At 46.8% G+C, this 15,398-nt stretch overlaps 1 protein-coding gene across 1 annotated transcript in view; it reads left to right on the forward strand.

The window, feature by feature from the left end:
- TBCD (tubulin folding cofactor D) overlaps positions 1–15,398 on the forward strand; it is a 707,681-nt gene that overhangs the window by 563,667 nt on the left and 128,616 nt on the right. The window contains exon 30 of the mRNA XM_063961004.1: positions 783–923. Within this exon, the coding sequence (XP_063817074.1) occupies positions 783–923 (141 nt within the window). The remainder of the gene's footprint in view (positions 1–782; positions 924–15,398) is intronic.

A 15,398-nucleotide genomic window follows, 5' to 3' on the forward strand; every position in this document is an offset into this window, starting at 1 on the left:
ACCCGATTTGGGAGTTTTGGTACTTCCCCATGGTACTAAATTGGATTCCCAGTATCCCTAGAACGTAAGAGAAAATAGGATTTTAATTACTTACCGGTAAATCCTTTTCTCGTAGTACGTAGGGGATAGTGGGCGCCCACCCGGTGCTTCGTTCTTCCTGCGCGGTTACTTTTTTAAGAACTGTTGTTTAGGTCAGGTGTTGCTGTTACTATTTCATGTTTGGTTAGAATGGCTTTCCTGGTTGTGCTGGTTCGAATTCTCACCACTTTCCTTTTCTCTGTCCTTCTCTCAAAGTGTGACCATCTCCTCTGGCACAGTTTCCTAGACTGAGTCTGGTAGGAGGGGCATAGAGAGAGGAGCCAGCACATGCAATCAAAATTCTATAGTGCCCATGGCTCCAAGTGGACCCGTCTATACCCCATGGTACTAAATTGGATTCCCAGTATCCCCTACGGACTACAAGAAAAGTATTTATCGGTACGTAATTAAAATCCTATTTTTTCCTCATTTGAGACATAAATGGAAAAGTAATATAAATATAATGTAGACTTTATAACTTCTTATGGATCTGATGATGACTTATAAATAAGTGTTAAACTTGATGTTTTCTTTTCTTTCCATGGTTTATATTAACCATATTGATGGATTGTAAACTACCTGCCCTGCTGTTATTGTGGTTTTGCATGTAAGAATTTCTGGAAGGGCTCTGCTTATCCTGTGTGTGTTCCTCTGACTTCCCCTGTTTTTGATACACACTGACTCATGGCCTTTCTTCCCCATAGGGTTTGTCAGAGCGCAGGAGTTGATGCCAGTGGCTCCCAGACCGACGTCTTGTGCAGAGACAACGTGCCCTTCATCTATAACACACTATTACACTGCATGAATGACTACACCACAGACAGCAGGGGAGATGTGGGGGCCTGGTAAGTGTCAGCCTGCTCACAGATTTGTATCCTTGGCATTATTCACATACTGGCCATTCTTTATTGTTAATATTTTCTATTATGTGGTGATTTACTTAAACTTTTCTTATTGACATAAGTAAGGATAGTATTACTTGTCTAATTGGGGAGTTTTTTTGGTTGTTTAGCAGCTTAAAACTGTATTCATCCATAATTACAAATTGGAAAAGATACTTTGGCCAGTGCTCTTCCGTGTGCAGCCTAAGACAGTTATTTTGCCAATACCTAGAAGATATGTGGACTTAATAATAATAAAAAAATATCCCAGTTCCCATTCTATCTATCCAGTGTAGTTGCAATTTGATCATTAGGTACACATCTGGTTGTTGTGCAGTCACGCATTTGCGTGGTTTCCCATTAATACCCTGCTAGAATGAGCACAGTAACATATTAATCCTTTATGCTCTGCTTGACAGTTGTAAAAGAAAAAGAAAAACAAGTGTTCAACACATGTATAATATTGTGTGAACTTCATAGGGAAGAGGAACCTGCTTCAAAACAATAGTTGGTGATCTTTGGGCTGTATTCAATTCTCAACACCCCCTTTCACACCTGTCCTGTTTCTGCTGACGGGCGTGGTATGAGGCAGATAAACCTGATTTCTCTAACGTCCTAAGTGGATGCTGGGACTCCGTAAGGACCATGGGGAATAGCGGCTCCGCAGGAGACTGGGCACAACTATAAAGAAAGCTTTAGAATACTGGTGTGCACTGGCTCCTCCCACTATGACCCTCCTTCAGACTTCAGTTAGATTCTTGTGCCCGGCTGAGCTGGATGCACACTAGGGGCTCTCCTGAGCTCCTAGAAAGAAAGTATATTTAGGTTTTTTATTTTACAGTGAGATCTGCTGGCAACAGACTCACTGCAGCGAGGAACTAAGGGGAGAAGAAGCGAACCTACCTAACAGGTGGTAGTTTGGGCTTCTTAGGCTACTGGACACCATTAGCTCCAGAGGGATCGACCGCAGGACCCGACCTTGGTGTTTGTTCCCGGAGCCGCGCCGCCGGCCCCCTTACAGAGCCAGAAGCAAGAAGTGTTCCGGAAAATCGGCGGCAGAAGACTTCTGTCTTCAACAAGGTAGCGCACAGCACTGCAGCTGTGCGCCATTGTTCCTCATGCACACCTCACACTCCGGTCACTGATGGGTGCAGGGCGCTGGGGGGGGGGCGCCCTGAGGGCAATATAAGACACCTTGGCTGGCAAATCTACACCATATATAGTCAGGAAGGCTATATAGGTGTAAAAATACCCCTGCCAGAATTCCAGAAAAAGCGGGAGAAGTCCGCCGGAAAAGGGGCGGGGCCATCTCCCTCAGCACACTGGCGCCATTTTTCCCTCACAGCTCCGCTGGAAGGACGCTCCCTGGCTCTCCCCTGCAGTGTACAAGCTACAGAAGGGTAAAAAAGAGAGGGGGGGCACTAAATTTAGGCGCAGTATATATTATATAAGCAGCTATAAGGGAAAAACACTCATTTATAGTGGGATCCCTGTGTTATATAGCGCTCTGGTGTGTGCTGGCATACTCTCTCTCTGTCTCCCCAAAGGGCTTTGTGGGGTCCTGTCCTCTGTCAGAGCATTCCCTGTGTGTATGCGGTGTGTCGGTACGACTGTGTCGACATGTTTGATGAGGAGGCTTATGTGGAGGCGGAGCAGATGCCGATAAATGTGATGTCACCCCCTGCGGGGTCGACACCTGAGTGGATGGTGCTGTGGAAGGAATTACGCGACAGTGTCGACTCCTTGCATAAAAGGTTTGACAACATACCAAATGTGGGACAGCCGGCTTCTCAGCCTGTGCCTGCCCAGGCGTCTCAAAAGCCATCAGGGGCTCTAAAACGCCCGCTACCTCAGATGGCAGACACAGATGTCGACACGGATACTGACTCCAGTGTCGACGACGACGACGAGACTAATGTAACTTCCAGTAGGGCCACACGTTACATGATTGAGGCAATGAAAAATGTGTTGCACATTTCTGATGTTACCCCCGGTACCACAAAAAAGGGTATTATGTTTGGAGAGAAAAAACTACCAGTAGCTTTTCCTCCATCTGAAGAGTTAAATGAAGTGTGTGAAGAAGCGTGGGCTTCCCCTGATAAGAAACTGGTAATTTCTAAGAGGTTACTAATGGCGTACCCTTTCCCGCCAGAGGATAGGTCACGTTGGGAAACATCCCCTAGGGTGGATAAAGCGCTCACACGCTTGTCAAAGAAGGTGGCACTACCGTCTCCGGATACGGCCGCCCTGAAGGAATCTGCTGATAGAAAGCAGGAGGCTATCCTGAAGTCTATATATACACACACAGGTGTTATACTGAGACCAGCTATTGCTTCAGCATGGATGTGCAGTGCTGCAGCTGCGTGGTCAGATTCCCTGTCGGAAAATATTGATACCCTAGACAGGGACACTATATTGCTAACCGTAGAGCATATTAAAGACGCACTTTTATACATGAGGGATGCACAGAGGGATATTTGCCGGCTGGCATCTAAAATAAGTGCAATGTCCATTTCTGCCAGGAGAGGGTTATGCACTCGGCAGTGGACAGGAGATGCAGATTCAAAAAGGCACATGGAAGTTCTGCCTTATAAGGGTGAGGAGTTGTTCGGGGATGGTCTCTCGGACCTCGTTTTCACAGCAACAGCTGGGAAGTCTACATTTTTACCCCATGTTCCCTCACAGCCAAAGAAAGCACCGTATTATCAGGTACAGTCCTTTCGGCCCAATAGGGGCAAGCGGGTTAGGGGCGCGTCCTTTCTGCCCAGAGGCAGAGGTAGAGGGAAAAAGCTGCAGCATACAGCCAGTTCCCAGGAGCAAAAGTCCTCCCCCGCTTCCTCTAAGTCCACAGCATGACGCTGGGGCTCCACAGGCGGAGCCAGGTACGGTGGGGGCCCGTCTCAAATATTTCAGCAATCAGTGGGCTTGCTCACGGGTGGATCCCTGGATCCTTCAAGTGGTATCTCAGGGGTACAAGCTGGAATTCGAGACGTCTCCCCCCCCGCCGTTTCCTCAAATCTGCCTTACCAACCACTCCCTCAGGCAGGGAGGCAGTGTTACAGGCAATTCACAAGCTGTATTCACAACAGGTGATAGTAAAGGTGCCCCTACTTCAACAAGGACGGGGTTACTATTCCACAATGTTTGTGGTACCGAAACCGGACGGTTCGGTGAGACCCATTTTAAATTTGAAATCCTTGAACACATATATAAAAAAATTCAAGTTCAAGATGGAATCGCTCAGGGCGGTTATTGCAAGCCTGGACGAGGGGGATTACATGGTATCACTGGACATCAAGGATGCTTACCTGCATGTCCCCATTTACCATCCTCACCAGGAGTACCTCAGATTTGTGGTACAGGATTGTCATTACCAATTCCAGACGTTGCCGTTCGGTCTATCCACGGCTCCGAGGGTCTTTACCAAGGTAATGGCCGAAATGATGATACTCCTTCGAAAGAAGGGAGTTTTAATTATCCCGTACTTGGACGATCTCCTGATAAAGGCGAGGTCCAGGGAGCAGTTGTTGGTCGGGGTAGCACTATCTCGGGAGGTGCTACAACAGCACGGCTGGATTCTAAATATTCCAAAGTCACAGCTGGTCCCTACGACACGTCTACTGTTCCTGGGGATGGTTCTGGACACAGAACAGAAAAAAGTGTTTCTCCCGGAGGAGAAGGCCAAGGAGTTGTCATCTCTAGTCAGAGGCCTCCTAAAACCAAAACAGGTGTCGGTGCATCACTGCACGCGGATCCTGGGAAAGATGGTAGCTTCCTACGAAGCAATTCCATTCGGCAGGTTCCATGCAAGAACTTTTCAGTGGGACCTGTTGGACAAGTGGTCCGGATCGCATCTTCAGATGCATCGGCTGATAACCCTGTCTCCAAGGACCAGGGTGTCTCTGCTGTGGTGGCTGCAGAGTGCTCATCTTCAAGAGGGCCGCAGATTCGGCATACAGGACTGGGTCCTGGTGACAACGGATGCCAGCCTTCGAGGCTGGGGGGCAGTCACACATGGAAGAAACTTCCAAGGACTATGGTCAAGTCAGGAGACTTCCCTGCACATAAATATTCTGGAACTGAGGGCCATTTACAATGCCCTAAGTCAGGCAAAACCCCTGCTTCAAAACCAGTCGGTACTGATCCAGTCAGACAACATCACGGCGGTCGCCCATGTAAACCGACAGGGCGGCACGAGAAGCAGGACGGCGATGGCAGAAGCCACAAGGATTCTCCGATGGGCGGAAAATCACGTGTTAGCACTGTCAGCAGTGTTCATTCCGGGAGTGGACAACTTGGAAGCTGACTTCCTCAGCAGGCACGACCTCCACCCGGGAGAGTGGGGACTTCATCCAGAAGTCTTCCAACTGATTGTAAACCGTTGGGAAAGGCCGCAGGTGGACATGATCTAGAAAGATATTGCGCCAGGTCAAGAGACCCGCAGGCGATAGCTGTGGACGCTCTAGTGACACCATGGGTGTACCGGTCGGTTTATGTGTTCCCTCCTCTTCCTCTCATACCAAAGGTACTGAGGATAATAAGGAGAAGAGGAGTAAGGACTATACTCATTGTTCCGGATTGGCCAAGAAGAGCTTGGTACCCGGAACTTCAAGAAATGATCTCAGAGGACCCATGGCCTCTGCCGCTCAGACAGGACCTGCTGCAGCAGGGGCCCTGTCTGTTCCAAGACTTACCGCGGCTGCGTTTGACGGCATGGCGGTTGAACACCGGATCCTGATGGAAAAGGGTATTCCGGAGGAAGTCATTCCTACGCTGATTAAAGCTAGGAAAGAAGTAACCGCAAACCATTATCACCGCATATGGTGAAAATATGTTGTGTGGTGTGAGGCCAGGAAGGCCCCAACGGAGGAATTTCAGCTGGGCCGTTTCCTGCACTTCCTACAGTCAGGGGTGACTATGGGCCTAAAATTGGGTTCCATTAAGGTCCAGATTTCGGCTCTATCGATTTTCTTCCAGAGAGAACTGGCTTCTCTACCTGAAGTTCAAACTTTTGTTAAGGGAGTGCTGCATATTCAGCCCCTTTTGTGCCTCCAGTGGCACCTTGGGATCTCAACGTTGTGTTGGATTTCCTAAAATCACATTGGTTTGAGCCACTGAAAACCGTGGAATTGAAATATATTGGAAAGTGGTCATGTTGTTGGCCTTGGCTTCGGCCAGGCTTGTATCAGAATTGGCGGCTTTGTCATGTAAAAGCCCTTATCTGATTTTCCATATGGATAGGGCAGAGTTGAGGACTCGTCCCCAATTTCTCCCTAAGGTGGTATCAGCCTTTCATCTGAACCAACCTATCGTGGTGCCTGCGGCTACTAATGACTTGGAGGCTTCCAAGTTGTTGGACGTAGTCAGGGCCCTGAAAATTTATGTTTCCAGGACGGCGGGAGTCAGAAAGACTGACTCGCTGTTTATCCTGTATGCGCCCAACAAGTTGGGTGCACCTGCTTCAAAGCAGACTATTGCTCGCTGGATCTGTAGTACGATTCAGCTTGCACATTCTGCGGCTGGACTGCCGCATCCTAAATCAGTAAAAGCCCATTCCACGAGGAAGGTGGGCTCTTCTTGGGCGGCTGCCCGAGGGGTCTCGGCTCTACAACTTTGCCGAGCAGCTACTTGGTCGGGGTCAAACACGTTTGCTAAATTCTACAAGTTTGACACCCTGGCTGAGGAGGACCTAGAGTTTGCCCATTCGGTGCTGCAGAGTCATCCACACTCTCCCGCCCGTTTGGGAGCTTTGGTATAATCCCCATGGTCCTTACGGAGTCCCAGCATCCACTTAGGACGTTAGAGAAAATAAGAATTTACTCACCGGTAATTCTATTTCTCATAGTCCGTAGTGGATGCTTGGCGCCCATCCCAAGTGCGGATTGTCTGAGAAATAGAATTACCGGTGAGTAAATTCTTATTTACTATGGGCACAGTATGTGCAATAACGGGGATCATTTTAGAAAGGAGATTGGGCATGATATATCATTTGAATACCGCCCATTAAATGTCTTCTGTAAGGAACACCAGGGAAACTAAGCTAAATGATGTGGCATGATTATATAAATGAAAGGCTAGTGACATAGAAGAGGGGGAGATAAAGAAATGTACTTGGTGACATTTGCAGGACTTGTGAGTTTTTGTATTTTCTTTGCGGTTTGGTTCATTTTCACTGTCATTATAAGCAGTGTCACAGAGGTTTACCAGGTCTCCACCCATATTGAGACAACAACAAAAAAGTCTCAAATGGTTATTTCAGTGATGAGAGATTGCTATAAACCCAATAACACCAGGATGTCATTTTATTGGTATAATTAGTCCTTAGCTTTATATTCCTTTCAGAGACCATTAATTTGTGGCCAAGAAAGCTTTGCATCATTTATTTAAGGGAAACTTAAAAAACAGGACATAAAAATAACAGATGCTAAACTCTTTAGAAGCAAATGTGTGCCTTGTGGGTTCAGTATGAAATACCGATGGCGCGGATGCTAGCCGTCAGTATACAGACAGCGGCATCCCGGCCACAAGTTTGCTGGCTGTGGGGCAGGCACTAGAAAGCCCCTTGCGGGCTCACTCTCCTCGCCACTCTCTGGACACAGTTTCTCACTGCGCTCACCACCTGTTGTCACAACTGAGGGCTGGTGCTGACCAGGAGACACCTCAGTTGTAGGGGCTGGTGTATATGTAAACCTGGGCGGCAGTATAGGACTTCTAGACATGCAGATAGATTTGTACCACCAATGCCCGAAGGCGTGACCACGACAACAAGGATAAAATTAATGTGTTTATTTAGCACAGTTCAGATGGTACATCGGCAGTTGCAGTAGTAAGATAGTTAAAAGCAGTACACAGTTCCACAAGATGCAGCAATAGATGGAATGTCCTTAGGTGTGGTATCCACAACAAGACAAGCTTGGGGATTAGGAGATGGAAAGTCCTTTTACCAGGTCAGGAACTGACCAGCAGATGTTGTACAGAGGCTTAATGTACTGTAGGGTAAATGGTACACGTAGACTGCCGGGTTTACCGGATGAAACCGGTGATGAAGAACTGTTGAAGAAGTGCTGATGAACAGTGTAACAGGAGGAGAGTAGAATGACACTGGTGACGCTAGAGATCGGTGGTATTGAAGAATAGATGACAAAACACAGATGGTATCAGGAAAACCGATGGCGGAGCACCGATGATATCATGAAGCTGAACACCGCTGAGAGCCAGACATTGGAAGCCGGTGTTTAGAGCACTGCCAGTTGCAATGAGGACGCTGTAGAGTCAGGCTGCACCGCAAGGTGGTGATTGGTGCGGGTCTCTGGTGGAATGAAGACACAGGAACTGGAATACCGGGAACAAATAATCAACCACAAGGAGCAGAGACAGGATATACTGGAAATGACAACCAAAACACTGACAACTTCCTGGTTCAGAAACAGGCCCTTTATACCCACAACCGTGCAGGGATTGGATGAACAATCAGGCAGAGTTCAGCAATGCTGTAGATTGGTGGAAATAGCGTCATGTGATTAGAACCAACATGGCTGCGCACATACTGGTATTTGGAGGGAAATCTAGTTTGTAGTACCATGTGAAGATTTACAGTAATGGCGGCGGCCGCGGAGGACCGTGGACGCCAACTTGCGCTTTTGACACACGGAGCTGGCGGCAGAGGCCGCAACAGGCGAAAAGCGCCATGCAGACCTGTTTGTGCATTTGAAATACAATAATGGCGGCAGAGGCCGCAGCTGACAGGAGACGCCATGCAGAGCCATCTGAGTACTGGAAGTGCAGTAATGGCGGCAGAGGCCGCAGAGGGATAGAAACACCATTCTAACTACAAGAGTTCCTAGTGACAGCGTCTGCGGACTGGCACAGAGGAGATGTGAAGTGAGGATGTTATTTAGCATGACTGAAACCCGGGCCTGGAATGCTGAGCCAGCTTCAGGAGACACCTGAAAGGTAGGTAATGGCGTCCAGTAACCCGGATCGTGACACCTGTTATTTTATCCCTCTATGGGTGTCGTGGACACACATAGAGGGAGAATCACCTACCTCACTGTATAATTGACGTATTCTGGAGGCGGCATTGTACCGACGTGCGGGATTCTGGCATTGGCATTGTGATCGCCGGGATCCTGTGCGGCGGTATCCTAACCGCTTCCCTGCCTCATGTTTTGATGGGCAATAACTACAGACAGTAATCATCCTACTGCAGTTTGTATGCACAGGTGGAGCTCTTGCTCACCTTTCTCCTATAAAACTATATAGAATGAACATGGGCTGGCATTAGTGCTGCAGGTGTAGCCCCTTAACAAGAACAAAATAATATCAGTGCATTTAGTCAATTCATGGTTCAGCATTTCTATAATAATATTTTAAAAGACCCCCACTTATGAATGTTAAACTGTAAAGTAGATCCACTCAACCCTCATAACACTGCATTGGTGTCAGTGATCTACCTTCTATTTCCATAGAATGTCTCTGGCAGGGTCGGCGCTACCCACTCAGCAGAGTCTCCCCACTCTGCTTATTTCCGCAGTTGCACCTGTGAAATGGTATGACAGGCAGTGGCGCCGACAGTGTGAAGCATGGCTTCACGGCAGTAGCCCAGCAGTGTCCCAGGTCAGGCCAACAATTCACACATGCTAGCAGTGGCGGGAGAGACAGCAGCTAAATCCGCTCCTGGAGCTGCGGCCACAGCAGGGACCCACCATGCCTCTTCACTGCCCGGTATGTGTAAAAGACAAGTACCCCATAACCCCAAAACGGCTCAGGGAGAGAAGATAAGGGATAGTGAGTACCTGCTGAGCGTTTTCGCCCTAGACCACCAGGGAAAACTAGTTATAAGAAAATGTAAATAAATTGTGCTAATTTTAAATGCAATCAAATATGCAAAAATAAAACCACACAAATTATATGTAGGGTAACTCAAAATGATGGGGGTTTAGTTAGTGGATTGGCCAATGCACAGAAGCCTGCAAACCGATTGCCAAGGTACCCCATCTTCATGCAGGTCCTACACTATCACAGAGTTTTAAAGCTGTGTTTCAATAAGGTATCCAGCTTAAGGAAAGAGCAAAAAGAAAAATGAGAGAAGGAAATCATGCATGTATTATGCATGTCCTGATATAGTCTGTGCTGCTGGCCCACCCCTAGGGGTGCTATGGGGTGTGTTACCCCCACAGAGTTTGTTCCCAGATTGTAAGTCATATGTGTACCAAGTTTGGTGTAAATTGGTCCAGGCATTCCGGAGTTATGCTGTCTCCTGAAATACTCTGTGCTGCTGTCCCGCCACTAGGGGTGCTAGGGTTGTCTTACCCCCACAGTGTTTGTTCTCAGATTGTAAGTCATCTGTGCTGTCTGCTGAAATACTCTGTGCTGCTGCGCTGTAGTCCCAGGTGTTTGCCAGTAGACTTAGAGTAATAGCAGAGTCCCAGGTGAGGTAGTGTGAGTGAGGGGGTTAAACTCCCCTCTCTTTCTACTCTCCCTACTGTGGGCATTGTTTATAAGGGGCACTATTGTGGGCATTATGTGAATAAGCTGCACTATTACTTTGGGCTTTATCTGTATAAGGGGCACAACTACTGTGGACATTATGCATATAAGGGACACTGCTACTGTAGGCATTATGTGTAAGAGGCACTATTGTGGGCATTATGTGTATAAGCGGCACTACAACTGTGGGCATTATGTTTAAGAGGCACTACTGTGGGCATTATGTGTATATGGGGCACTACTAATGTGGACATTATGTGTATAAGGGACAGTACAACTGTGGGCATTTTGTGTATGAGGCACTGCTGTGTGCTTTATCTGTATAAGGGACACTACTACTGTGGGCATAATGTGTATGATTGGCACTACTAATGTGGGCATTGCGTATAAGGGCCACTACTGTGGGCATTGTGTATACGCAGCACTACAACTGTGTGCTTTATCAATATTAGGGGCACTGTTACTGTGGTCATACTATGTAATGAGCACAACTTCTGTGGGCATTGTGTATAAGGGCACTATTTTGGGCATTGCATATAATGGGGTACTACTGTGTGGCTTAATGTGAATAAGGGACACTTCTATGTGGTGTAATGTGAATCGGGGGCACTGTGTGCGGTGTAATGTGAATAAGATTGTCCTGCTGTGTGGCATACTTGAATTGGGGATACTGGTCTGTGAACACGCCCCTTCCTAGTAAGACCACACGCCTACGGTTTGTGCTATCCCTCTATTAAATATGGGACGGAGCCCGGTGCAAATTTCTAGTTTTCAGGGGGGCGTTGAACACCATATTACTGGCTCCGGTCACTGGCATTGGGGTAAGCAGAAGATTTGGTCTAGTGTACTTTGCCTTTATGGAGGGTGTTCAGCTGGCATTGCCAACCCCACACTTGTTCACTCATTCATTGCTGCTGACCTTGCATGTTTTAATGTAAATTGACAAGGATAGTACTATCGTTCACTTTAGCTGAACACATGGGGGCTAAATCAGCTGAGATCCAGCTATATTGTTCACCTACTTACATGATTTTCAGCTTTGTTTTCAGTCATGTGATTTCACAATTTTTAAAAATACATTTCAGGTAGTTCCTTTATTACTATTAGAATGTAAAGTGTTCCAACATAAGGGTCAGGAACTGTTCACAAACAGTGTTCATGGTAAACTCATGTTTCACATACTAAGTGCATTGGTACAGGAAACATTCTGCAGCATGATTGTCATAATGACAGTAGGGCAGGATTGTGTAAGGATCCAGGTCTGTAGGTTCGTTCTGACTATGGCTGTCATATTTGTTATCCTCTAGGCCATGGAAAAAAGACCTCTGGCTTAGATGCTGGTTCCTCTTTAAGGATTATTTGTGTTTCTGATTAGAAAGTGAGAATGGCAGTTGTCTGATCCTGAGAATCTGTCCTACATCAATACTTCAGCAGGAAACTGTGTGCCTTTGCTAAAGTCTAGCGTTAGGAAAGCAGATGCATATAGTTAGTTCACTTAATGTGGTTTAGCTGTAGAGGAGCATGAAGTGAAATCCGTTTTTTTTACTTAACTGACAATAGGAATAAAAAACAATAGGTACAGTAGTCACCTTTTAGACTTTAATGGATGAGAAACCTGCATGTATTCTGAAAACTTAATTATATACTTTGTAATGTTCCTTTTAAAAGAGGTGGCCGTAAATCAGTAAGCACAACCATATTCACTTTCCCAGATGTTTCCCTAAATATTAAAAATAGGATTGTAGAATTATTTAGCCAGATTAAGATATTTTCCTTAATCATTATATTATACCATTTCAGACCTAAATCCTGGGTCCGAGCTGGGTTTATGAACACTGGTTCAACCCGTGTTTCAGCTGCTCAAACCTCTTTCACACCGTATGTTGGACTCGGGTTATTCCCAAGTTATCGCCTTCCACTTTGCTCTCTAGTCTGCCCTGCAAAACTGTGTGAGTCATTAAAAGTAAAGGTTACTGGCTCTTAGAGATGTCTCTTGAGCACCTATTACCCACTGTCATCATCATGGTCTCAGACCTGGGACAATGAACCCAGGTTAACTCTTTTACACCAATACACGACCCAGGTTTACGCAGGTTAAATGCTTGGTGTGAAAGGAATATTAATAACCTTAAGGCACCAAAAAATTCCACCAATTTTCACTGTTGCATGCATTATTAAGATTTACCAGAAGAGGGCAGCATTGAACATTTTTAAATAATGTTTAGTGTGTAACACTGTCCATGCACTAGCACTGTTGCTGTTTAATACTGTAATACTAGTTTTAAACATAGAAACATGGAAACATAGAATTTGACGGCAGATAAGAACCACTTGGCCCATCTAGTCTGCTCCTTTTTTATCCTTTAGGTAATCTCAACCCTTTTTGAACTTTAATTCTTTGTTAATTCTTTGTAAGGATATGCATATGCCTATCCCAAGCATGTTTAAATTGCTCTACAGTCTTAGCCTCTACCACCTGTAATGGGAGGCTATTCATACATAGTAGAAGCAAAAATATAGCTACAGTATGTCTGGTATGCACTGCCTAGTAATCAAAGAAAATATAAATTGAAAGAGGACTTATCCTGCGCTCCACAATGTAGTCACAATTCAAACGGTTCCAGAGGTTTTTTTTAGGACTCGTGGATATGATATAAAATAGTAACTCTGGAACGAGTCCTAATAAAACTCTGGAACCGTTTGAATTGTGACTACATTGTGGAGCGCAGGATAAGTCCTCTTTCAATTTGTATTTTCTTTGATCACTTGCGGTGGAGGTAGTGGAAGCCTTCTAAGAGAGTGCAATTGTCCGGCTGCTCCTTTTGCGCACTAAGTCATTCCTTTACTCCTTTTTTCTCTAACGTCCTAGAGGATGCTGGGACTCCGTAAGGACCATGGGGAATAGACGGGCTCCGCAGGAGACATGGGCACTTCAAGAAAGACTTTAGACTCTGGGTGTGCACTGGCTCCTCCCTCTACGGCCCTCCCCCAGACCTCAGTTTTAGACTGTGCCCAGAGGAAGATGGGTGCACTGCAGGGAGCTCTCCTGAGTTTCCTGCTAAGAAAGCATTTTGTTAGGTTTTTTTCTTATTTTCAGGGAGCTCTGCTGGCAACAGACTCCCTGCATCGAGGGACTGAGGAGAGAGGAGCAGCTCTTCTTAAATGATAGGCTCTGCTTCTTGGCTACTGGACACCATTAGCTCCAGAGGGAGTGGAACACAGGTTCGTCCTGGGCGTTCATCCCAGAGCCGCGCCGCCGTTCTCCTCACAGAGCCGGAAGAAACGAAGAAAGAAGACTACTGAGGCGGCAGAAGCCCTCGGGTGCTTCACTGAGGTAACGCACAGCACTGCAGCTGTGCGTCATTGCTCCCATACACCTCACACACTCCGGTCACTGTAAGGGCGCAGGGGGGGCGCCCTGGGCAGCAATAGAATTCCTCTCCTATGGCAAATGACTATATACATGTACAGGTGGGCACTGTACATGTATATAAAAGAGCCCCCGCCATATTTTTTTAAGTTTGAGCGGGACAGAAGCCCGCCGTCGAGGGGGCGGGGCTTCTCCCTCAGCACTCACCAGTGCCATTTTCTCTCCACAACACCGCTGAGAGGAAGCTCCCCGGACTCTCCCCTGCTTGACACACGGTGAAAGAGGGTTTTACAGTAGAGGGGTGGGGGGGCACATAATTGGCGATTATACATTACAGCAGCGCTACTGGGTGAACATTCTGTGTTTTTCTCCGTGGTCATATAGCGCTGGGGTGTGTGCTGGCATACTCTCTCTCTGTCTCTCCAAAGGGCCTAAAGGGGAACCTGTCTTCAGAAAAGAGTTTCCCTGTGTGTGTGGAGTGTGTCGGTACGCGTGTGTCGACATGTTTGACGATGAAGGCTCGCCTAAGGAGGAGGGGGAGTGCATGATTGTCAGGTCGCCGTCGGCAACGCCGACACCGGACTGGATGGAAATGTGGAATGTCTTGAATGCTAATGTAAATTTATTGCATAAGAGATTAGACAAGACTGAGGCTAGGGATCAGTCAGGTAGTCAGACCATGCCTGTCCCAGTGGCATCGGGACCTTCTGGGTCTCAGAAACACACATTATCCCAGATCACTGACACAGATACCGACACAGATTCAGATTCCAGTGTCGACTATGAGGATGCAAAATTACAGCCAAAAGTGGCTAAAGGTATTCGTTACATGATCATTGCTATTAAAGAGGTTTTGCATATTACTGAGGAACCCCCTGTCCCTGACACAAGGGTACACATGGATAAAGAGAAAAAGCCTGAGATTACCTTTCCGTCCTCATTTGAGCTAAGCGAATTGTGCGAAAAGGCTTGGGAATCTCCAGACAGGAGACTACAAGTTCCCAAAAGGATTCTTATGGCGTATCCCTTCCCACAAAAGGACAGGATACGATGGGAATCTTCGCCTAAAGTAGACAAGGCGTTGACACGCTTATCCAAGAAGGTGGCACTGCCTTCCCAGGATACTGCTACCCTCACTAATGACCCTAGAGCATATCAAGGATGCTGCGTTATATATGAGGGATGCTCAAAGAGACATTTGTTTACTAAGCTCCAGAATTAATGCTATGTCTATTTCTGCTAGGCGACTCTTGTGGACCCGACAGTGGACGGGGGATGCCGACTCAAAGCGGCATATGGAGTCGTTGCCTTACAAGGGGGAGGAGTTGTTTGGAGAAGGCCTCTCGGACCTTGTCTCTACTGCTACGGCTGGTAAATCAATTTTTTTACCTTATGTTCCCCCACAACATACTAAGAAGGCACCTCATTACCAAATGCAGTCCTTTCGTTCAAATAAAAGCAAAAAGGTACGGGGATCGTCCTTTCTTGCCAGAGGTAAAGGAAAGGGAAAAAAGCTGCACACAGCTAGTTCCCAGGAGCAGAAGTCCCCCCCACGTCTGCAAAATCCACTGCATGACGCT

The sequence above is a fragment of the Pseudophryne corroboree genome, chromosome 3 (genome assembly GCF_028390025.1).
Source record: "Pseudophryne corroboree isolate aPseCor3 chromosome 3, aPseCor3.hap2, whole genome shotgun sequence".
Lineage (NCBI taxonomy): Eukaryota > Metazoa > Chordata > Amphibia > Anura > Myobatrachidae > Pseudophryne > Pseudophryne corroboree.